We start from the raw sequence: 25,678 nt of genomic DNA, 5'->3' as shown, positions 1-25,678 counted from the left end.
AAAAATTGCAATAAACACCCTCACATTTATACTTCACAAAACCTCAGCTTTATTTATTCATTCAACCAATAATCAATTAACCTGATATTAGCCATTATAGTACATAAAAACATTCCTTTGCATAACATATAAAGTAATATTTTATTTTAAAACAATACAGTTTATAGCATAAACTTGCAAGGTAGGTATATTGTCACCATAAGAACTGTGAGACATAAGAGGTATAGTTAGTAAGCTTGCAGATGACATCAAAATTGGAGATGTAGTGGACAGCGAAGAAGGCAGATTACAACAGGATCTTGATCAGATGGGCTAATGGGCTGAGAATTGGCTGATGGGAGTTTAATTCGGATAAATGCGAGGTGCTGCATTTTGGGAAAGCAAATCTTAGGACTAATGGTAAAGTCCTAGGGAGTGTTGCTGAACAAAGAGATCATGCAGTGCAGGTTCATAGCACCTTGAAAGTAGAGTTGCCCGTAGATAGGATAGTGAAGAAGGTGTTTGGTATGCTTTCCTTTATTGATCAGAGTATTGAGAACTGGAGTTGGAAGGTCATGTTGTGGCTGAGCAGGACATTGGTTAGGCCACTGTTGGAATATTGTGTACAATTCTGGTTTCCTTTCTATTGGAAAGATGCTGTGAAACGTGAAAGGGTTCAGAAAAGATTTCCAAGGATGTTGCCAGGGTTGGAGGATTTGAGTTATAGGGAGAGGCTGAATAGACTGGGGCTGTTTTCCCTGGAGCATCGGAGGCTGAGGGGTGACCTTATAGAGGTTTACAAAATTATGAGGGGAATAGATGGGGTGAGGGAGTCCAGAACTAGAGAACATAGGTTTAGGGTGAGAGGGGAAAGATATAAAAGAGACCTGAGGGACAACTTTTTCACGCAGAGGGTGTTACTTGTATGGAGAGGAAGTGGTGGAGGCTGGTACAATTGCAACATTTAAAAGGCATTTGGATGGGTATATGAATAGGAAGGGTTTGGAGGGATATGGGCCGGGTGCTAGCAGGTGGGACTAATTTGGGTTGGGATATCTGGTTGGCATGGACGGTTTGGACCGAGTCTGTTTCCGTGCTGTACATCTCTATGACTTTATGACTTGAAATGGATAAAAAGCAGCAGTGTGTAAGGGTGGCATGGTGGCTCAATGGTTAGCACTGCTGCCTCACAGCACCAAGGACCTAGGATTGAATCCAACCTTGGACGACTGTCCGTGTGAAGTTTGCACATTCTCCCTGTGTCTGCATGGATTTCCTATGAGTGCTTCGGTTTCCTCCCACAGTCCAAAGATATGCAGGTTAAGTGAATTGGCTCTTCTAAATTGCCCATGGTGTTCAGGGGTGTGTAATTTAGGTGCTTTAGTCAGAGGTAAAATGTAGAGTAGTAGGGTAGGGGAATAGGTCTGTGTGGGTTACTCTTCGGAGGGTCGGTGTGGACTTGTTGGGCCAAATGGCCTGTTTCCACACTGTAAGGATTCTATGTAAACTGTTCAGGATTCTGCGCACAAGCTGTTCTGGGGCCAAATAAAGAAATTCCTTCATCGCTGTTTGAATAATAAAACAATTTAAGAATTCCTTATCATGTAATTTCACTTATTGTGTTTAATAGTATCAAAATCCTATTCATTTTTTTTTGCTATGATTCAATCATTATGAATACCCACAAAAGATTATTGGATATATAGCCTCTTAAGTCCTGGGTATTATTCAGAAACTCCAGCTATGGTGATTTTTCTCAGTCTGTTCCTTTCAGAGAAGTTATTTTAGGCCTTCAGGTGACCAGATTTGCAAATGTTTCCTGTAAAATACTCTAAAAGATTCAATAACTGCTGTATCCAACAACTGAAGATATGTGATTAAGCTTCTGGGTATCACAGGTTCTGTTTGTTCTCTGAATGACAGTTTTCATACTCCAGGATTTGGGCTTACACTGGGTTTTTGCATGTAGGAAATTTTGGGATTTTTTTAATATAACCATCAGATTTTCCATTATCGTGTTTTACATTGTCAGTACTAGACATCTGAATGCTGGAAAAATAATGTTTCAACTTACCACTACCCATACCTGCTATTTCCTGATTAAATTGTTTGTGACCAGTATTATTGTAGCATGGATTGGTTCCACTTGCTTGTGCCCAAAGTTAACTGGACTTCAAATATTCTATAACACATTCTACATTCCTTTCCATAAGCATCCAAAAGCTGGCCATCTCTTACTGATGCTCTTGTGGCATAATTTTACAAGTTTGTCACTCATGACATTCCTCTTCATGAATTTAAACACATAAGGTAGGGTGTCTATGTCTTTGTGATACTCTTCATTGGCAACTGTCAAAATCTCATAACACCAATTAGTCTTTCCTACTCATCTCATTAGTGCATCGTCCTGTATTTTTTTTCTTTCACAGACTATTTTCCACTTAGGATTGCATATGGCCTTAGTTGCAGGACTTGTGGTGATTTAATAATTCGGGATCTGTTCATCTTAAAAGTATTTGCTTCTTCTCAGCATCTCTTTTTTTAAAGCAGGTGCTGCAGAAACTGGATGGTAGGGTGAGTTACACATGGTCATTCATCTGTGATCTCTGCAAATCCAGCATAATCTAATAAAGTCCTCTCCACCCACAAATGTTAAGGTTGTCTGAAACACAAAATTGTGTCTAATTTGGGGTGAGTTAGTACTCGTACTGTGAGTCATTGCATAAGATACCAAGAGAACAAATGCATATTGTGGGCCAAACATTAAACTCCACTTCTATAAAATGTTTCATGGCCTAGGATGGGCAATGAACAGAACAAATTTTTAAATATTACTATATGAATGCAATAATTTAGTTTGCTATGTGAAGTTGTATTTGTGGGTGTCAATTTTTAGATTATTGGATGTAGGCTTGCTTGCTGAGCTGGAAGGTTCATTCCCAGCTCAGCAAGCAAACCTACATCCAGAACCTCAACTTGAGCTACAAATCTTCTCAAAACTCACTTGTAGATTATTATTTACATGAACCAAAAATATTTTGGCATGGCATAAACCGTAGGCAAACCTGTGTTCAGCTTGCTGTATGTATTATTAGCCATAATAGACAAGATGATACATTGTAATGTCTCACAATTACAAAAAAAAGTTTATACTAAAAGGATAACATTCCTTAGACTATTTGTGGGTTTATATTATGCATTCCTGGGATTTAATCATGTTATACATTAGGATTTGGGCATTTTCACATTAAGAGCAATGTCAACTGACTCCTTACTCTCCTATGTCACATAAACATTAGTCCTGAAAAACATTTTCAACTGCTTGGCAGTCTACAGAAAGTATATAGTTATATTCATGGTATTGTATCATCCTGTCAGATACTCATTGCTAACTTATTCACTTACCAATATGTTGTAGTCAATCTTATGACACCTAATTAATTGCTTTTTGACGTATGTGGGAGAATTATCCATTTTTCTACATAGTTAAACTGCTTCTGACAGAAGACATCTCCAGTGTGCAACACTTGAGTACAGGAAATATCATTACTTCTTTTAAGAAGTTGACCTTTAAAGGTAATTGTGATTAACGAACGTTGGCACTAGTTTCGACTGTGACCTCTCAATTTAATAATCGTTCCTATTCCAAGTACTTGACCATCGTAATAGTGTACTCAACAAGGTGTAAACTATGTCATTTGAACTGCATAGCAGCGACCCAAAAATGGCAGGAAACACTGAGGCTTCGCCGATGATGAAAGCGAACTTGAAATACTTGAACAACATTATATGGAGAGCTGACAATAAACCTGCTTTCCTTGGTCAACACATGCAGAGGACGCAAACTTGTTTCTGAACTGAATATATTATCTAGATCTCTAGATTAAATTATCCCAGTAACTCCCTTTCGTTTGCCAAATACTGGAACATTGCCAAAGAAAGTGCAAGGGAAAGCGAATGCAGTTCTACTTTTGAATGCAATTGTGTTTAAACAGTCATTTGGAAAGAGTTCTATAGTTGACTGTTTTTTTATGGATGCATAGCTTGTACAGTACTCCGTGACCGAGCTGTCACTAGGCCTGCGAAGCCCCGCCGCTCTCTTCATCCAGTCGCCCGTCAAAGGCGCTCCGACACCGGGAACCCACACAGAGCAGAATAAAACATGTTTTGAACAGAGCTTTTGGGTTCAAGTGAGGCTTGTTTCAGGACTTCAGCTCCACCATTTTGTTTTGCGGCCCATCTCTGTGCAGTATTTTTGTTTTAATTCGGACACTAGGACCAACTGATCGCTTCGCCCCTCAACAACAACTCCTCCCACACAACCCCAAAGTGATCAGTGTCCAACAACCGACGTGACAGAAACGCTAGGCTAATGCAGCGACCGGTATGTAACAAATTTCGCTTTTTAGCTTTGTTTTTTGGGGAAAGGGAGAATAATCAAACTAATCTTTCGTTCGGTGGGTAACCGTCCAAAACATGGAGCTCCCAAACAAACACATCACTCTATTCACAGCTGGTACGTGACAGTTTGGATCAATTTATTCTTCAGTGAGGGGTACTTTCATAGTATGTTTAAAATAAAATTTATAATAGAAAAGAAATGAACGGTTAAAATCCGCAAAACTTAGTGATATATTTGAATACAGTCATTTATACAAATACAATATATCATTAACACATGAAATTACATTTTCACTTCTACTCCTTATTTCATCCACCCTCTGGATTAAAACTGGTACAGTCACCTCAGTACCCAGCGCAGGGATATTTCCCTCCTGTTCAAACACAGAAGCGTTGGAGAAGCAGTCCCGGGCATGTGCTGATGATTGACGGCAGAAAGAAACCAAGCGAACGTCGGCGTTGCCCAAGCGATATGCCCGCCCCGCGCGAAGTAACCAATAAACATGGAGTGAAGGCGGGCCTTAGGCTGTCGGAAGCAACGGGTCCATCGGGCGGTTTTTCTCCCCGTCCAACCGCCGTCAGTGGTTTGTGGGTGTTGTAGTTCATGGTTAGGCGGTCGGCGTTGCGGCTGCGGAGTCGCTGGACTACAAATCCCGTGAGCAGCGGCGCGGAGGGGACATGCGCAGTGAGACGCCCTGATCGTTATATAAAGGCCGCCTCGGGGGGCGAGCAGTAGCAGTTAAGCTGAGTAGTCAGTGTTGTTTGGGTGTTGGGCCTGCGTGCTCGCCACAGAAGCGGAGTCTCGGAGCAGAGACTCCATTTTGGGGAAGGGGGCAACAAAAAGAGAAAAATAAATCTCACGCTTGACCCGGTGGGTCAGGAGGGGCTCATGATGTCGGAGGGGTCGGGAGACTTGCTGGGGGAGCGGAGTCAGGCGGAGGGCGGGCGGGCGCCTCCGTCTCCGAGCGTCGCCCGGGCGGGTCGGGACGGCAGAGGGCGAGCGCCGCCGAAGCCGAGCGACGCCGCCGCGGCTAAAGAGCCCGCAGCTCCGGGAGGCGGGGTCGGAGGCGGAACGGGAGGAGGCGCTCTCGCCGGAGGCAAGAAGCGGCACCGGCGTCGGCCGTCCAAGAAGAAGCGGCGCTGGAAGCCCTACTTCAAGCTGTCGTGGGAGGAGAAGAAGAAGCTGGACGAGAGGGAGAGCGTGCGGGCGGCCAAGACCCGCGCCGAGATGTTCGCCAAGGGCTTCACGGTGGCCCCTTACAACACCACCCAGTTCCTGATGGAGGAGCACAACCAGGAGGAGCCCGACCTGAACCCGGGGGGAGCTGGAGGAGGAGGGGGTGCTGGTGCTGGAGGCCCCCCCCGGCGGGCCGTCAAGTCTGACGAGACCAGCGAGGAGGACGAGCTGCTGCTGCTGGACGAGGAGGAGCAGCAGGACAGCGGCAGCGACGGCATGGGGGGCGACGGCGGCGGCGAGTTCCTGCAGAGGGACTTCTCCGAGACCTACGAGAAGTACCACGCCGAGAGCCTGCAGAACATGACCAAGCAGGAGCTGATCCGCGAGTACCTGGAGCTGGAGAAGTGCCTGTCCCGCCTGGAGGACGAGAACAACCGGCTGAGGGGCCGCCTGGACGGCGGCAAGGCGGCGGTGATCGCCCGGGCAGGGGAGCTGGAGAGCAGCAACAAACTAAAAGAACTGGAGCGGGAGATGGAGAGGCTGAGGGCAGAAAACCTCCAGCTCCTGAAAGAGAACGAACTATACAAACAGGAGCAGAAACTGTCTGAAAGTGTTGATTGAACTATGAGCTCTGCTTGTATGTATATCTGTGTATAAATCTAAATATTTTTAGTCTGTACAGAGTCTAGGTTTTTTTTTCCTCGGCATTGTTTTTCATTTTGAACTTGCGTTGTAAATTTGAAACAATCTTAATTATTTTGGATTGGGATGCACTTTGTTTTTCTCTACATTTTTAAACCTTTGCCTTCGCAGAGATATTAAAGTTGACTTGTGTTTTATACAAGTGATTCCCCAACCATCTTATCTCTTCTGCAACACTTATTGATAAACTTGAAGCAACCAAAACTATCAGAAGTACAGTTTTCAGTGCAATGTTTTTAACATTGTGTTTATCTGTTTTAATGGGGGTGCTCTTGCCTTATTTTAACTTAATATTGAGTTAGCTGTCAGCTAACTAAAACTTTGCAAAATGATTGCCTATGGTACAAAATCCATCACTGCCGCCGCTCTGGAGAAAACCTTTTTTTCTGAGCCCTCTAACAATGGGGCTGTTAGTGGTTGTTCTGCAGTTTGCTGCATTGTAGGCTGTTGATCCTCTTGGCAGTCATGTAAAATTGTGCCCTCATTCTTGTTTTAAAACATTAATTTAGTTAATGGTTTGGAATAGTTTTGGATTGTTCCACCACGCCATTGGTTTGTCACCCCAACTAGTTAGGCAAAACCAAATAGTTGTGTGCATTTCCCAACAGATTAGTTTGCAACCAACTTTTGCTTTTAATGGGATTTTCTGTACAGTTGCTTCCTGTGTTTCCATTATCCCATATTCTGCATCTTATTCATTATACTAAAATGGTTTATGAAAGAAATTGACCAATAAATTACAGTATGTAGTTTTAGTTTAAAATTCTGTTAATTAAAAATGATGGTAATACTTTTTTTAAAAAAAACCTGAATAGTTCCCCAAGAATATACTTGGAAGCCAGAATCAAGATTGTTGGGGTTAAATTTGTAAAATATACCTTTTCAATGGATATATATATACAATTTAAAGAATAAAAATGAATGTCTTTAAAGAGAAGAGTATCTTGTACCTTGACTGCTAAAGTCGCAAATAAACTTCATATTCCTGGCAAAGTGGTGCTTATATCATGGTTTATAATTTTGGATAACCTGAGACTTTCCAACTGTATTTAATCATAAAGACTTAAGTTCTTAAAGAATCCTGAATACAAATGGCCCAGCTTCACAACTGATCTTGGTCTAGAATGGATTGTAACTGTTCATAATAGAACAAGTTTGCTTAAAAATTGGGTGGGAAAACTTCATTGGTCCACATCAAGGGATGCAGCAATGGTTAAGAGTTTGGAAATGTCCATGTGTTGTTGCATGTTTAAAATCTTTTTTCTTATTTTAAAAAAAAACTTCTGAATGGAATTCGGAAAAAAATTTAGTTTTGTTTTTCCTCCTCGGCAGCAAGTGAGTTGCTCAAAATTGGACTGCCTGTAATCTGATGTGGTTGCCCTGCTTCACTCGCCAGGATTGAACCAGACAGTCATGAGATCAAATTCTTTGCATTATACTAAGATTTTATTTCAGTATGTTGTACAGAAGATAACTTGTCTGAAATGGTATAGATTTGAGATTGAGTTTACATCATGACAAGGGATGTATGCAATGGTAATGGGGTGAGAAAGACTCTTATGATCTGGGAGGCTTTCACAAATGGTAAATTTCCTTTTAGTAATGGAATGAAATCATGTTAAGCTTTTGCAAAGTTAAAAATCACACAACACCAGGTTGTCAACCACTAGGTTTAATTGGAGGCGCTAGCTTTCAGAGCGCTGCTCCTTCATCAGGTGGTTGCTTTTTTAAAAAAAAGTCCCATAATTTGCTATTCATGTTTACCTCGCAAACTATAACTGACGCAAGACACAGCATTTCAAAAGCATGGTTGCTAATCAATTTTCTTTGTGTTCAACATGAACAATCTTAAGAATTCGCATGCATTTCATGTAGTGTTGAATAGATTGTTCCTGCTATGTATTTGAATGTAAAGACATACTGGTACCCTGTCATTTCCTTGATGTTAAAAGCAGAACTTCCTTAAGAAACCATCTTAACTGGATTATGGATAAGGGACTATGCCTGAAATGTTAGTATTAAAACTATTTAGTATTATTTTCATACTAAGAAACTATTGCAACAATAGGGAGGCTTCAGTCAGACAGGGCACTGATGAGAACACCTTGAGTAATTCATAACGTATTGTTCCCTTTTAGGAAGAATCCAAATGCAGTGAAAGAAATTGAGATTTACTAGACTAATAGCTGGGATGGATGGGTTATCTAAGGAAGAAATGTTGGACAGGCTAAGCTAGTGTCTGCTGGAGTTCAGAGACAAAGGTGAAGGTTGAAATAGACAAGATCTGACAGTCTTGATAGGATAGATGTGGAAAAGAATTTACTGTTGCGTGGGAGAATGTGGAACCAAGCATATCTTCAAATATAAGAGGTCACCCCATTTAAGAGACAAGTTTTTTTTTCCCTTCAAAGTCTCCAAATCTTTGTAATTCCCTCCTTCAAGAGGTGATGAACATAGAATATTTGAATACTTCTAAGGCAGAGCTTAGATTTTTGATGAGCCAGGTTGTGAAAGGGTGTTTGGGTTGTCAGGAATATGGAGTAATTGATCAGCTATGATCAAATGGAATGGTAGAGTAGACTGCAGGGGAACTAAGTCATTACATTACATTACATTATAGTGTGGAAACAGGCCCTTCAGCCCAACAAGTCCACACCGACCCGCCAAAGCGCAACCCACCCATACCCCTACATTTGCCCCTTGCCTAACACTACAGGCAATTTAGCATAGCCAATTCACCTGACCTGCACATCTTTGGACTGTGGGAGGAAACCGACACAGACACGGGGAGAACGTGCAAACTGCACACAGTCAGTCGCCTGAGGCGGGAACTGAACCCGGGTCTACAGGCGCTGTGAGGCAGCAGTGCTAACCACTGTGCCACCGTGCCGCCCACTAACTGCTATTAAGTAATATGTATGTTGGGCTTGCTGTGTCCTGAGTCTGATCGCATCTAGCTGTCTAATGTTGGTGACCTATTCAATTTAGTAATTGAGCCATTTCTCCACTCATCCCTAATATGAATAAACATAAAGTTTTGAGAAGATTTGTAGCTCAGGTTGAGATTTTGGATGTAGGTTTGCTCACTGAGCTTGAAGGTTCATTTCCAGATGTGTCGTCACCCTACTAGGTAACATCTTCAGTGGGCCTCAGGCGAAGCACTGCTGAAAATTCCTGCTTTCTATTTATGTTTGGGTTTCTTTGGGCTGGGGATGTCATTTTCTATGGGTGATGCTATTTCCTGTGGTGGTCACTTTCTGTACCTTTTCTCGGGGAGGTGGGGGAATGGTAGATGGCATCTAACTCGATGTGTTTGTTGATAGAGTTCCGGTTGGAATGCCTTGCTTCTAGGAATTCTCATGCGTGTCTTTGGCTTGTCCTAGGATGGATGTGTTGTCCCAGTCGAAGTAGTGTCCTTCCTCATCTGTATGTAAGGATACTAGTGAGAGAGGGTTGTTTCTTTTTGTGGCTAGTTGGTGTTCATGTATCTTAGTGGCTAGGTTTCTGCCTGTTTGTCTAATGTAGTGTTTGTTACAGTCCTTGCACGGTATTTTGTAAATGGCATTAGTTTTGCTTGTCTGTATAGGGTCTTTCAAGTTCATTAGCTGCTGTTTTAGTGTGTTGGTGGGTTTGTGGGCTACCATGATGCTAAGGGTCTGAGTAGTCTAGCAGTCATTTCTGAGATGTCTTTGATGTAGGGGAGAGTGGCTAGCATTTATGGACGTATTTTGTCAGCTTGTTTGGGTTTGTTCCCGAGAAATCAGCAGACTGTGTTCATTGTGGACCCATGTTTTTAAATACACGGTATAGATGATTTTCCTCTGCTCTGCATAGTTTCTCTGTGCTACAGTGTATGTTGGCTTGTTGAAATAATGTTCTGACGCAGCTTCGTTTGTGGATGTTGGGGTGATTGCTTCTGTAATTCAATATTTGGTCCTTGTGTTATTTTCCTGAAGACAATGGTTGAAGTTCTCCATTGGATGTTTGTTCTACTGTGACATCTAGGAATGGCAGTTTGTTGTTGTTTTCCTCCTCTTTTAGTGAATTTTATGCAAGTAAGGGTATTATTGGTGGTCTTGAAAGTTTTCTCTAATTTGTTTCATTTAGTGATGACAAAGGTGTCATCCACAAAGCAGACCCAAAGTTTGGGTTGGATGGTTGGCAGAGCTGTTTGTTCAAGTCTCTGCATTACTGTCTCTGCTAAGAACCCTGACATTGGAGATCCCATGGGTTTTCCATTGGATTGTCTATAGGTTTTGTTTAAGGGGAAGTGTGTGGTAAGGCATAGGTCCACTAGCTTGATTATACTATCCTTGTTGATGAAGTTAGTGGTGTTTGGTGTGTGTCTTTGGGTCTTCTAATAGTGTAGTCAGTGTTTCCTTGGCCAGGTTAATGTTGATTGATGTAAATAGGGCTGTTACATCAAAGGAGACTATTATTTCATCCTCTTCTATCTTAGTGTCTTTGGTCTTCAGGAATTCTTGGGTGGAGTGGTGTGAGTCTTCTAGTAAGTGTTTAGTCTATGGTGTAGCTCCTTGGCCGATTTGTAAGTTGGTATTCCAGGTAGTGAGACTATGGGTCTGAGGGGGGCTCCTGATTTGTGAATTTTGAGTGATCTGTAGAAGCGTGGTGTGTTGGATCAGTCTGGTTTCATTTTTTGGAAGTCAGTCTTATTTATTTCTCCAGATTTCTGAAGTTTATTGAGTAGAGCTGTGATTCTGTTCTCTAGTTGTGGGGTCTGGTCCATCGCCACTTGTTGGTAAGTGTTGGAATCTGTAAGTAGTGTGTTCGCATTTTCAATGTAGTCTCTTCGATTTAGAATGATTGTCAAGCACCGTCATGAACTTGAAAGACCCTTTACAGACAACAAGCAAAACTAATGTCAGTTACCAAATACCATGCAAGGACTGTAACAAACACTACATTAGGACAAACAGGCAGAAAACTAGCCACCATGATACATGAACACCAACTAGCCACAAAAAGACATGACCCTCTCTCTAGTATCCTTACATACTGATGAGGAAGGCCACCACTTCGACTGGGACAACACATCCATCCTAGGACAAGCCAAACAAGGACACTCACGAGAATTTCTAGAAGTATGGCATTCCAACCGGACCACTCCACAAACACATCGAGTTAGATCCCATTTACCATCCCCTGAGAAAAGGAACAGGAAGTGACTTCACCACAGGAAATAGCATCACCATAGGAAATGACATCACCAGCCCAAAGAAACCCAAACACACAAATTGAAAGCAGGAATTTTCAGCAATGTTTCGCCTGAGGCCCACTGAAGATGTTACCTAATAGGGTGACGAAACGGCTGGAAATGAACCTTCAAGCTCAGCGAGCAAACCCACATCCATGAATAATTATGCTGAGATTACATGCATTAACTGCTATTCCCTCAAAACCGTAGAATGAAATGTTTATAATGGGACAAGAGACTTAAATATTTAGTTGCAAACAGCTTTTATTTGGTAAATTGCTAATTCTAAGGAATCCAGTGAAGGACCGTAACAAAATGGCTACACAGAACAAAATGGCTGGGATTATAAAATGGAAATATCAAGTGTTCAATGTGATTCAAAGCTGGCTATGCAAAAAGGTGAAAGGCATCAATTTACATCTTTTCCCTTACCCTGTCCCTGTCACTCTAATTGTCCCTATTCTCACAGCAAAACTTTAGGTTAATGGGAGTAAAGGATGCAAGAGAACAGAATTCCTGTTCAATTCAATCAAATATATGATCTTATTACAGGTGAAATATTGTAGATGCTGGAAATCTGAAACACTATACTGGAGAATCTCAGGCGGCCTGGCAGCATCTATGGAGTTAGAAATCATTTTAATGTCTCAAGTCTGGTCTGAATTATCTTCAAAACTGTTCTGAAGCAGTGTCATGCCAGTCTCGAAACATTAACTCTCTCTGTGTATTTATGGCCAGTTTATGATTTAAATGTGAGCGGTAAAAATCTTCCTTCAAGATTGTATTGCTGGCACATCAGGTTTTGTAAGGTTCGAGCATATATATTAGGGAATCTGAACAAACATTCGGTGGAATGTGAAGTCTTCTTGGGGGATTCTTTTGGTATATTAACAAATGCTTAGCACAGAACTGCTTAGAGATATTTGATAGGATAAGTTGCACAATTGTCAGAAAACTTCATTTTAAAAGAAAGGGTCATTTGAGTGGTCCTTGATTTCCCACTTGTGAGATGAATGAATTCAGAGATTAGAAACTCAGTACTGGCTGTGAAAAGTGTTGGTAATTGACAACACGGTTCTTCCCTCTTTTACAGATACTTCCAATACATCAGACCTACCTAACTTAAGGTAAGAAATGTTTTGTTTTTATAAGTTGTAGGTTTAAATGCTAAGTGACAAACCAAAATGTGGGACTTTTTTTTTCCCCAAGAGAGGAAAATGCAAATATTCACTTTTGCTTCCACTTTTAAAAACCTCCAAAGCCATACTCCAAACCGAAGTTGTTGTCGAGAATCGGCCTGAGAAGTAGAAGACTCTGCTCCAGTTTAAGGAGCTATACCTGAGAAGCACCTGATGCTAATTGATCCAAATTGCAGAAGCAAGAATGCAGAGCTGGAGAGAATGCTATGACAGCAAGGAAGGGGCTAGTAAGCAAGAACTTGCACGAGAATTTTTAATTTAATGGTGGAAGAGTGAAAGAAGAAAACTTTGGCACGTGTGAATGTGATAACAAGCAATTGCAGCAGAGTGGTAACCTTTGGAAACGAGATATCTCCAAGGGCTTTTAATTACTGTTCCATTGAAAAACATATCTTAATAGACTTGTTTTCTGTGTCGCCAAGGAACATGGCTACTGGACGCAAGAAAATAATTGGAGAAAGGACTGTAACAGAGGTGGGATTTTCCAGAGGAGGAGTTTTCTTGCGGACATGAGCATTGTGAGGTTTCAATGGGGAGTGGTAAGGTTGAAATTGTAAATCATCGGATCAGAGAATGGAGGAATGCAGTGGAGGTGCCTGACCCACCTGTGCAGATTGTGCTTGATTGAGGTGCCATGGGGTGGGGACATATATACCAGAGGTATGACAAAGGCAGTGATAAATTTGCATTTTAAATGAAATATTAACTGTATAATTAATTTATATATCTATTGAATAATAACATACACTGTAAGCAATTGCCAGTTGTTAGAGATTACATTGTTTTTTTAAAGACACACAGTTATCTCCATATTTTGCTAGGCAGTTTGCAGTATGGCCCGTCCCACTAAAATGACGAGCTTTAATTCTTCTGACTTCCTGAAGTCAGAGGCTAATTTCCTTGCAGGCAACTTAGTTACTGAGGAAGTTGCTCTTGGTTAGAAATGATTGGCGTTCTTTTTCTATTTTTAACATGCTACTTCATGATACAAATTTTCACCCTGTGAGTGCACACTGGCTGAAAGCTCATGGGTACTGGTTTAGAAGTCAATCTATAAAAACTGTTTAGAACTAGGGAACAAGTAACTTTTCTTTGTAGGAAAGTAAATTTGCAGCTGAGAACATAGTGATGGAGTGCTTGTTACAGGAAGAAAAAGTAATGAGTGTTTTTAGGGACTACAAAATCAGCAGTTGGATGTAAAGAAATTCGGATATCTCCCATGAACCTGAAGGAATATTATTTCACAGGCTGGAGTTTTATGTGTGGGTGAAACTCATCAGGGTGGTTTATTTCAGAACAAAAGTGCATGGATTCTGTGTTATGACTGATATGTTTGTTAGGAAACGGGAAATATCTCTTTGCAGTAAGAGTGCTAAACCACTAGATACAATAATGGGGAACTCTGGAAGGTGAGAAACCACTAGATACAATAATGGGGAACTCTGGAAGGTGAGATTGGAATGATTTGAACAATATTCTAATGCATATCTAAGCCAAATGAACTTTTCTCTAAGTTCTTTTTCGTTCTCCCTTTTCACAGCCTAGTCAATTATTCATACCATTTTTAAACGTTGTCTTTTTATCCGTAGTCACACTGGTGCTTGAGGAAAACCAATCAGAATGTGTATTTGTACATTGTATTTTTCATGCAGATCTACGTGCAGCCTCATGTATCTTCCAGAATACAGACCTCAATGAAACAACTGGATACAGTCTAATCAGTTTGATGCATGTCAACATATGTGAATCAGAAACCAAACAGAGTAGCATACCAAGAAGATGGGAGCAATTATCCCAACCTGCTTTCTAAAACCTGATCTATTGCTACCTCTTTAATATATTACTCGCACTCCCATTTCGTTATGTTATTTTATGTTCTACACCTCCATCTTACGTGCTGCCCTTCCAACAGCCAAATGCAATATAAAGGCTCAAATGATTCCTCCTAACAGACAAGAACATGATTGGAAATCTTTGACTGTTAACATTTGTCATTTTTATAGTGGTTTAATGGATGCAGTGCAATGTGGAATGTTAAACACATGCTGGCATCTTTCAGAATGCACATAAGTTTAACATTTGTAATTTCTGGCAGTGAAGTTTTGGCACACTTCATTTAATCCATAATGTGTCCCTAGATTACAGTCAATGGCTCCTCATGAATTTGCTTCAGTTGATGGAAATCCAGTATTTGGCTTTCCATTAAAACAGTCATGAGGAAAATGAGTTATTGTACTTAATCCATTTCCAGTTTCACAAGAAATCAAATTTGACTTGACAACCCCAATCCCATTGGTGCAATGAAGATGCTTCCTCATACAGTCTTGTTGGGTGAAGTTTGACTGATCGAGAAGACTTAGATCTTTTGTATTGTGAAACTGCAAGGATTCAAATTTAAACTAATCCACTTTAATCATTTTTGGTGCTGTTCACTTTTGCCATATTGGTTTCACTACATTCTTGATCAGTGCTCCTGCTTAGACCTCGCATAAATGTAATGGTTTTCCACTGTTCACGAGCTGTTAATGTTTAAGTCATTATCCATATAGCTTTCGAAATTAACAATACTTTCTACGAATTCTGGGAGCAGTATTTGTCTTTAGAAATATAATATTCTTAATGATGGAAATGTATTCAAAGGCTTGCAAACAAAACTGATGTCAGTTCCTATTTTTGCTAGACTTGGATCTATGTCCAACCCGAATGGAATGACTGAGGCGAGTAACCTTTCTGGGGATGTCCACTCAACACTGCATTGCTTTTTGAGTCTTCAAAATATTTAACCACTAATGACCAGGTTAATTATTTCAAAATAAGATGCCGGTCAGAAGGTGGAATATTAGCTGGGAATTTGTCAATGTTCCTGATATTGAAACTGGAATGGTGGCACTTTGACTTTCTTTTTGCTTTATCTCATGTGATCAGAATTAAAATTCGAAGTGTCAGCAGTATGAATAAAAATCATAATTCAGTTTATCAGCCGAGAAGCTTTTTAATCTGAAAGGTAACATCAACTGACAATGCTACATCTACAGGAAACCGCATCTAGGCTTTTATGTAAGATTGGAGAGCACAACGGTGCCAGTAGTGCTTTCCAAACTTAAATTTAACTTTTAAATAATTCATTTTAGATTGGTTTAGCTTTATTCATGTGTGTATCATCGTTATTTCTCAAATGGAAAGCTAAAAGCACTGGCAAGCATCATAGTTAGCATGAAATGTCACATGGCATTCTCTTTACTGTGCAGGAAATAGTATTGTGTGTTTGTGTTCATTCTTCATTGAATATGTATATTATTTTTCAGTATTAAACTTACCACTACAGGATATTGCTGAACTTGATCAACAGGCTTTCCCTTCAATGCATTTTAAAAGGCATTGTCTGAAATCACACTGTGGTGTAATTGAAATGTTGCAGATTAGCCCAGAGCCCTGTAAGGACTCTGCCAGTGAACACCCTGAAATGTGACCATAATTAGACAGGTACTGACAATGCATTTTAGGCACCTTATTTTCTTGCCTCGACTGACTGTTTTCCCCCGTCACACCAGGACACTAGGTTCTTCTTACTTCACTCCTCTGCACGTGCAAACCCCTCATCATTGAAATACCCTGACCAGTCCTGAGTGAATTGTCCTGACACCTTTCTTGTGTCGTAGAGTTGGAGAAGAAAAAACACTAAAGAAAGAAATGCGCAGACACAATAACTACATTCACTGTCTGATGAGTTCCATCCATTGCAGAGATCACAGTTATGTCGCCCAGTCACCCAGCATGAATTTCAGAAAGTTATGCCTCCATTGGCCTTAATTTTTTGTTACAAGTTTCCTAGTGAACTGCAAAATTGAAGTGTGAGGAAGCTTTGCAATTAATTTATGGAAAATTGCAGCACAGTGTTTAATGGCATTTTCTTGCCCTAGAATGAAACCTGAAGTGATCACCTTGTAACATTCAAGATTACTAAATCAGCTTTAACAATTGGTGTAAACTGGATTTCGGTGTAAACTGGATTTCGGTGCCTACTGTACAGTTCCAGAGGTAGAATAGAAATGGTTGGAGCTACCTGAGCTTTTCAATTCCTGACTGATGAAATTTGTGCATTTTTCCTATGAAAATTATTATACAGTATAAAAGATTACCCTCCTTGAGCAACTTACCTATGTCTGAACTTACAGTTTAATGCGTACCTTATCATAATCCATTTTGTCCCTCAGCCATGACAAGTTCATAACTATCTAAGATTCAGAGGGAGAGAGAAATAAATAACCTGAGTGGATGTATGTGCCTCTTACCACAATGGCTTTGATCAGAGAATAACCGTCTATTCTCATTTAAAAGTTGTCATCAAGATCCTTATAATGGTCAATATAGAAGAACATTTGCATGCTAGCCAGAGTAACATCAAGACCCAACCCTCCTTATGTGATTAGGCAGCAATTGATTTATAGAAGATAAAGCTTTTTTTTGTTATTGTCTTTAAATGTGTGTGTGTAGAGTACTGGGCAGATGTTCACTCCTGTCATAGATGGAGATGTGTATGTTTGTTCCACACCATTTACTGGTGTTTCTATATGAAACTTAATAAAATACTGACATCTGAACTTGTGTGGCCCCTAAGGTCGGGAGAGTAACTTCTATCTAATTGATAAAAGTAACAGTATGCTCTGATATTTTCAGTCTAAGAATGGTTAGACTGTAATTTATGGAAACGCTCCACTTTTCACTTATAAGTAGGAGACGGATTACTGATTGCACTGAATGTCCTGTTTCTGTCCTTTGTATGCTGTGCTTTTCCTTTTGAAACATGTTTTACTATACCCAACCTAGCTATAACTTTTCATTATTCTAAGTCATCTTCTTTTTAATGCGTTATCTCAAATCTTGGAATGTTGTTGCTAGCCCCATTCAGTTAAAAGCCTCAAATCACTTTCTCTTTCCTCCCCCTGCCCACCTTCCCCTAGATTACAGACATTTCTTCAACTGTCTGCTGAGCAGAGATTTCGATTCATTCCATAGACATGCAGATTATCAGGCTGTAGGAAGGCCCCTCCCTATTCAATGGAATTTCAAGTTGTCCATGATGCTGAATATTAGCCAGGCAATTCTTGGTGAAAGGGAAGGGGAAACCCATCTGATGGTTTACATGTGTTACGACTAGATGAGAAGGGGTCAACCTCCCTGGTTGCCCACAAGATTCAATTATCCTTTTAACACATGGCTATACCTCTGTTAACTACATTTTTATAAACTAAACTACCAAAAAATGAAGAAGGATCCAATTAAAAAGTTTCCTTGAGTGAAAGGAAAAGGACTTTTATTAATTAATAATCCCAAGTAGAAAAATAAAGACTTTAACATCAACTTGTTCCAAAAAGAAGTACCTAATTAGAAAGGGGGATAATGTCAAATACAAAAGGGAAGATCAAAGAATATGCAGTGTTAAGGATGACCCTGGAGTAGTTAGGTGTTAATCTGAGACCATGGTTGGTTTGTGGTGTCCAGGATCAGCAGCAGCTGTGAATATTGCAGATAACTTTTAAATTCATGGTTTTGGATGTTTCTTGAAATTAGTGTTGTCCTTTCTGAGCGAGCAGAGTGAGCATCCCCCCCCCCCCCTTTACCCTGCTGCATTCAATTCCAGGTATAAGTCTTCTTGTCTGCTCTGCCAAAACAGTTGAAATATAACTCGTTTCTGGGATTTTTTTGTAGGCAAGTCTTTTATCCTAAATTTGTAAAGCTTATCATGCAGATATAAATTAAAAATAGAAGACACCAGTTTGTTGATAATTGTTAACCAGTTCAACTGGTTTTATTTTGCATTGATTCCCCGAGTTTTTGGTCAGATGATCACTGTGGGCATTCTTAAGTTGGCTTCTTTACTTCTTCTAAAAAAAGACCACCACCATTCATCAAAGGAACAAGTTTTAAAATTCGGTAATTGAAGCCAAAACTTAATGGTTCATATTTCATCAGTATCATGTCACTGGATGATTTTGGTACAGGAGACAGTGAGATCTCCAGATGCTGGAGATCAGAGTTGAGAGAATGTTTCTGGAAAAGCACAGCAGGTCAGGCAGCATCCGAGAAGCAGGAAAATTGGTGTTTCGGGCCAGAGCCTTTCATCAGCTTGGCTTCCAGCCAGGGATTGGGATGCAAGAGGAAAAGACTAAATTTGCCACCAGATGTGATGTTGCGCTTCTACCCACCTGACTAATTGGTTTTAATATGTTGAACAGGATACAGAATTAGCAAATTAAGAAAACATTAATTGCTTACCTCTGTGAATTATTACAGGTATGTAGCTCTTCCTTTAGCCTTTTCCCTGCCTGGTTGATACTAAAAAGCAGCAGAAAGGATCTTTCAGAGTTTCCATCTTACTGAAGCTTTAGACCAATCTACATCCAACAATCTGCTCTGAAAACTTTGTTCACATCATAAAACAACCTACAACAGTCTTTAAGAAATAGTCAGTTCACCCCATCTCCCTATTTTAAAGAATCGCTTAAAAGAAGTCTTTGATCCAATTCACTACTTCAGCAAAAATTAAATTAGTCCTTCTTTGGCCTGTACCTTTTTTAATCACATTTTACTGAAATCAATCCTTTTGTTTGAGTGATATTGTTTGAAGGATAACAGTGTTGAAAAGATTGCTTGAATGTGGGGAGATGCCAAGGTAATAATTAATGGAGGGTGCAAGAAATCCTTTTGTATCTCAGAATGAATTTGAATTTCTATAAAGCACCTTTCATGACCTCAGGACGTCTCTAAGCAATTTTTGGTCAATTAAATACTTAAGTGTAATAAGTTTCTATTATTAGAGCATTAGTGTTGCTTCTTTGCCTCTATCAGTTTGTGAAATATGCAGTTTAAAAATGCAAATAAAGCAAGAACCTGTATGGTGGTATAGAAAGTAGGTAAACAAATATATATCTGACAGATTGGGAGATAGGTCGCCAGTGAAATCCTCCAAGAAGTGATTTCTCCAACTTGGCTGCACAATAATGCCAACAAAGAGGAAAGATAAGGACTTTTCTTCATAGAAGGAAAATTAGTTTGGATTAACAGCAGTGTGTTCTTCTGAACTTATATGGAGTGTTTCAACAGCTACAGGAGAAAGACTGCCAGATTAGACGTGCTTAAGTAATACTTCTTGAGTATCTACCAAAGATGTAAGGTTTTTAAACATGGGTCTCTGAAAGGAGGCACATAAAACAAATAGGTGTCTTAAATCAAAAGGGTAAGTGTATGTCATGTTATTTATTGGCACCTCTGGTTATCGATACTTTTTTGCTTCCTGATTGCTGTATGATTCTCAGTTGGTTTAATAAACAGCACGTTGAGCTCTGCAACACAGTAGATAAGTGGGAATGAGAGAAAACCCAAGGATACATAAGATTATAGCTTGTTGCATGCTCCTATTTTCAAATTAACGGGTTTGTAGATTTTCAATATGGTACATTATTTCATTGTCCCATGCTGTGTGCTGTAATTGAAGGCATTTAACAGCACTTGTCACTGTAATGCTGATGCACAGCTTCTTATGGCAATACACCTTGCAAACATGGTTCAGTCAGGAATAATCTCCATGGATGTTAAAATTGAGTTCCTAATCCCAATAATGACTCTTTCTGGAAAGTACTCTGGATATTTGCTGTGGATCGGATTGCGCAGTGCTGTGAAGACTTCGAACAGTAAATAGCAATGCTTACGTGCAGGAGTGCAGTTGAATTGTCACTTGAAAAGCTGTTTGAATATATGGGTCTTATGTGAAGAAGTACCGTCAGGAATTAAATGAGATTTTCAACGAATAAAATGCACTAAATTATATAATGAGCCTCATTCTAAATTTAGTGATTGAAGATTTCAATAGTTCACATTCATCTGAATGAGCATGTTCTCTCTGAATGAATGTTCTATTTCCTCAAACTAAAAGGTTTATAACTGGTGTCACTGTAATTCATCTTTTCATCAACTGAAAGCATACCAATAGGTCCATGACATCAATGCGTTTTTCTATGAACCAGAAAAAAATTGGAATGGTTGGAAATCAAAATTCATTTTCAGTTGAAATCTATTTTCCTGCCATTTAAAGTGACCTGTTGGCCAAGGTCTGTCAGAGAGAATTGTCTAAAACCTAATCGTTTTAGTGCCGGTGTCTGGTGAAAAAAGCACAGTTTTCAGTTGGTAAACAGCGTGAAGTGAACAAAATGCATTTTTCAAAAATATATAATTTAGTAAATTGACAAACTGTTGAATTGACAAAAATAAAAATCAATTTTTTTTCTTCCATACTGTTCTTTTTTTCCAATGAAAGGTTTAATTTTTTTATGTTTGCTTCCTACTCCCATAGCAATATGCAGCTTCTCCACCGGACTTTGGTGTAATTTTTATAGTCATTCAAAGGAGAGTACAAACATACTTCAAATTGAAGCATCCTCTGTCTTTCATGTGTTCAATTCCTCGCCTTTGAAATTTTGAGTTGAGAACTCACTGGTAATTCACCACCACCAACACCACCACCACCTGCCGTATAGCTGCTGATAATATACAGAGAATGGAATTACCGTTTTCCTCACCTGCACTGTAATTATATTTAGTTATCTGAAATCACTTTTCCTATATTTGATCATCGTTAATGAAAAACATTTACATGAATGTATGACATGAGACCAATCTTGACAGAATTGTTAATTAGATTAGATTAGATTACCTGCAGTGTGGAAACAGGCCCTTCGGCCCAACAAGTCCACACCAACCCGCAACCCACCCATACACTTACCCCTTCACCTAACACTATGGGCAATTTAGCACGGCCAATTCACCTAACCTGCACATCTTTGGACTGTGGGAGGAAACCGGAACACCTGGAGGAAACCCACGCAGACACGGGGAGAATGTGCAAACTCCACGCAGTCACCTGAGGCAGGAATTGAACCTGGGCCTCTGGTGCTGAGAGGCAGCAGTGCTAACCACTGAGCCACCGTGCCGCCCTTGTTAGAATGACAGTAACACTTCGGGTGATCATGATAATAGAGGGAACTGGGTTTTGACGTTGCCACTATAATGCTGCAAGAAGCAGATGGAAAGTCAGATGTGTTAGCAAAACTCTGGGAAATATTTCATAAAAAAGGAAATGTCCTTGTCACTGTTAACTTGCACCATTGTGGATTATTGCTACATTTCACTTAAGTGAAGTTTTGATCTTTGAAGGAAACTGAAAGCACTTCCGTGCATTCACCTCCTACTTTCTAATTTGTCACTGCAAGCAGCTACCTCATATATTTTATGTTTTTCAATTTTGGTTGGATGTCTTTCTTTAGCTCCCACCTCCAAAAGCTCTTACAACGAATAAACAAGTGTTCACAGAAAATGGAAGTAATAACACCTCTTTTAATATAACTGTGACCTTTCTCATTGGGAATTAACCTTTAACTGTAGCCTCGAGGGCAATGCTGGAACATTGTCAACTCTAATTCAGCATCCAAAGAACATATGCCTTCTCTATATAAAAGATGGTGAGGGGAAAACAAACTTAGAGTTTAAAGTGCCTGACAACTCAAAGCACTTTATGACCAATATAATCATTTGTAATGTTGCCCAGCAAATTAGAACAGCATAATGACTTCTGCGAAGAATTAGTTAAACCTTTATGGTCATAGTGGACAAGATAACTTTAGCTCTTGTGGAGATAACATTTTTATTAGTGGATTCTATGCAAATAAATCATTGGCTGTGACTCCTATAGCTACTGGTGTGGGATGCCATGGATACCAGTTATTGCTACTTTTCTGAATGGCTGGAAGGATTGTATTGGCCCTACAATATAATCTCAAAATAAAAGTTTAAACTGGAAGGAAATGAAGTGCTGATTATACAGCATTTGATAAAGCAAATGCACGATAGACTGCTGGAAGAGGCATATCGAATATTGGAGATGAGAACAGGATCACTTAATGGATGTTGAAGATTCAGTGCCTGAATGCCATAATTTTCCAAATACATGATTCGCACAAATATAATACAAATTCTTATTTTCATAACGTCAAATGTGATTTAAATGTTTATAATACGTATTTAGACTTTTCACAACACTGCATTTAAATTGATCCTTTATTAACAAAAGTAGAAAGTGAACCTGACCAAGTTTTATGGCCTGCTTCCACTGAATATTGTTGTGCAGCTGACTTTCCACCCCTGGTAAAATGTACAAAGCTCAAGTAATCTGCCAATGGTGTTTACTACTTTGCACATGACATGTTATACTTAATAATCAGATTTCTCAATACAGCATTGAATCATCTGAAAATTTATTGTGTTTCATTCACAGACGGTATTTAAAGTGGCTGGCTTGGGGCAGTAAGGTATGTGTATAAGGATTTTAGAACATAGAACTGTACAGTACAGGAATGGGCCCTTCGGTCCACGATGTTGTGCCCAACATGATGCCAAATTTAATTAAACCCCTTCTGCCTATCCGTGGTCTATATCCCTCCATTCCTTGTATATTCATGTGCTTATTTAAAAGTCTCTTAAAGGCTTGTATCATATCTATCTCCACTATCACCCATAGCAGTGTGTTCCACACCCCACTATTGCCAGTGTAAAAAGAAATTGGCCCTTTTCTCTCCTTTGAACTTTCCCCTATCACTTTAATGCATGTCTCCTAGTATTAGACGTATCAACTCTGGGAAAAAGATTCTGACTATCAACCCTATCTATGCATTTCATAAATTTATAGACTTCAACCAAGTCTCCCCTCAGCCTCCGCTGCTCCAGATAAAACAGTTTTCCTAGCCTCTCTTTATAGCTTATTCCCTCTACGGACAACATTCTGATTAACCTCCTCTGCACCCTCTTCAAAGCCTCCATATCCTTCCTGTAATGTGGCAACCAGAACTGAGTGCAGCCCAACTAAAGTCTTATAAAGCTGCAATATGACATCCTGTCTCTTGTACTCAGTTTCCCGGCCAATACAATCAAGCATGCAATATGTCTTCTTCATCACCCTACCTACATGTGACCCATTTCAGGGAGCTATAGACATGAATCCCAAGATCCCTTTGTACATCAATGCTGTTCAGGGTCCTGCCATTAACTATATTTTTCCTTAACATTTGATCTCCCAAAGTGTAGCACCTCACACTTGCACGGATAAAACTCCATCTGCCATTTCTCCACACATATATGCAACTGATCTTTATCCCGCTGTATCCTTTGACAATCTTCTACACTATCCACAACCTCACCAATCTTTGTATCGTCTGCAAGCACCCATCTACATTTTCATCCATATCACAAACCACAGAGGTCCCAGTATGGACCCCTGCGGGACACCATTAGTTACAGACCTCCAGCCCAAAAGACAACCTTCCACCATTACCCTCTGCCATCTATGAGCAAGCCAAATCTGAGTCCATGCAGGGTGAGGATCCCATGCATCTTAATCTTCTGGATGAGCCTACCATGAGGGACCTTGTCAAAAGCCTTACGAAAATCCATGTAAACAACATCCACTGTTCTACCCTCATCAATCACCTTTGTCATCTTCTCAAAATTCAATCAAGTTAGTAAGATATAACCTGCCCTGCACAAAGCCATACTGACTGTCCCTAATTAGGCTATGCTTTTCCAAATATGCATAAATTCTATCCCTATGAATTCTCTCCAATCACTTCCCAACCACCAATGTGAGACTCACCGGTGTATAGTTTCCTGGATTATCCCTATTTCCCTGCTTGAACAGAGGAGCAACATTAGCTACTCGCCAGTCCTCTGGCACCACTCCAGTGGCTAATGAGGACACAAAGGTCTTGGTCAAGGCTCCAGCAATCTCCTCTCTTGGATCTCTCAATAACCTGGGGTAGATACCATCAGGATCTAGGATTTATCCATGTAAATGCTCTTCAAGACACCCAATACCACTTCTTTCTTGATCTCAAATTGGCGTAGCATATTAGAACGCTCCACACAAATCCCACTAACCTCTATATCTTTCTGGGTGAATACAAATGCAAAGTACTCATTTAGGATCCCAGCCACATTCTCTGCCTCTAAGCATGAATTCCCTCCTTTATCCTTGAGTGATCCTACCTCCTCCCTACTTATCCTCTTGTTTTTAATGTATATATATAATGCCTTGGGAGTCTCTTTAAGCCTATTTTCTCTCCTAATTCCCACTTGAGTTCTTTCCTGCGTTTTTTATATTCTTCACAGTTTCTGTACAATTTTAGCTTCCGAAACCTTACATATGCTTTTTTTCCTTTTGACTAAATTCATAACCTCTCTCATTGTCCAAAGATCTCTTACCTTGCCATTCTTGGCCTTCCTCCTTACTGGAATATTTCCTATCCAAGTACAGCAGGAATTGAAACTGATCAGTTACTTTTCAGCAGCAGTCTAATCAATAAATATTAATCTTTGAAAGAAATAATCAGAAATTTAAGTTCAAGGAAATTAATGAAAACAAGAGATGGTTCTTATTTACCCATTAGAAACAGGAAGAATTTAAATATTTCTTTGAATGTCATTCACAATTTGTCTCGAAAAGTTGTAGAGCGGCAACGAACAAAAGGTCATTTTGGAATTTATGCCGAGTATACATCCCAACTTCTAAGTAAAGCTTTAGAGAATATGTTTTCTATTCATAAAATTATGGGAGTAAAATTGTAAAAATGCAGAATAACAATGAGAGAGATGGTTGCTAATAAAATGATAGTGACCCAGAATCAAGACAGATCTGGTCTATGAAAGTGACTGTGCCAAACCAATAGTGAAAATTGTAAAGAGGAAGTTGGTGACAAGCAGAATTCAAATTGGCAGTAGTTTTTCACTTTTTAGTCAAGGGCATGTTCACCTTTTCTTTTTATTCACCTTTATTGACATCCACTTTTTCTGAACTTTATTAACTTGACAGTTTGGCAACGCAGGATGTCATGGTGAATAAAGTGGTTTGCTATGTAATACTGCAGATGTTGGAAATAAGAACAAAGTGTGAAATATAATCCA

General features: G+C 39.8%; 2 protein-coding genes across 6 annotated transcripts in view; both read left to right on the top strand.

Annotated features, from left to right (window-relative positions):
• Window positions 1-18,353, top strand: part of LOC122539903 (acyl-CoA-binding domain-containing protein 5-like) — a 193,530-nt gene extending 175,177 nt beyond the window's left edge. Inside the window, exons 13-15 of one of the 5 annotated variants that reach the window (XR_006309205.1) lie at window positions 12,568-12,601; window positions 13,096-13,212; window positions 15,354-18,353. The gene's annotated coding sequence lies outside the window, so the exon portion shown is untranslated. Of the gene's footprint in view, window positions 1-12,567; window positions 12,602-13,095; window positions 13,334-14,325 lie in introns of all 5 variants that reach the window. The other 4 variants (XR_006309203.1, XR_006309202.1, XR_006309206.1 and 1 more) reach the window with 4 other exon arrangements.
• LOC122539905 (protein HEXIM1-like) lies at window positions 4,751-7,252 on the top strand. Its single transcript, XM_043675063.1, has one exon. The coding sequence runs from the start codon at window positions 5,270-5,272 to the stop codon at window positions 6,176-6,178; it is 909 nt and encodes a 302-aa protein (XP_043530998.1). The 5' UTR covers window positions 4,751-5,269; the 3' UTR covers window positions 6,179-7,252.
• Window positions 18,354-25,678: the final 7,325 nt, after the last annotated feature.

The sequence above is a fragment of the Chiloscyllium plagiosum genome, chromosome 33 (assembly GCF_004010195.1).
Source record: "Chiloscyllium plagiosum isolate BGI_BamShark_2017 chromosome 33, ASM401019v2, whole genome shotgun sequence".
Taxonomy (NCBI): domain Eukaryota; kingdom Metazoa; phylum Chordata; class Chondrichthyes; order Orectolobiformes; family Hemiscylliidae; genus Chiloscyllium; species Chiloscyllium plagiosum.
Note: the sequence above shows the minus strand (reverse complement) of the source record. Positions and strands in the feature narration are given on the sequence as shown.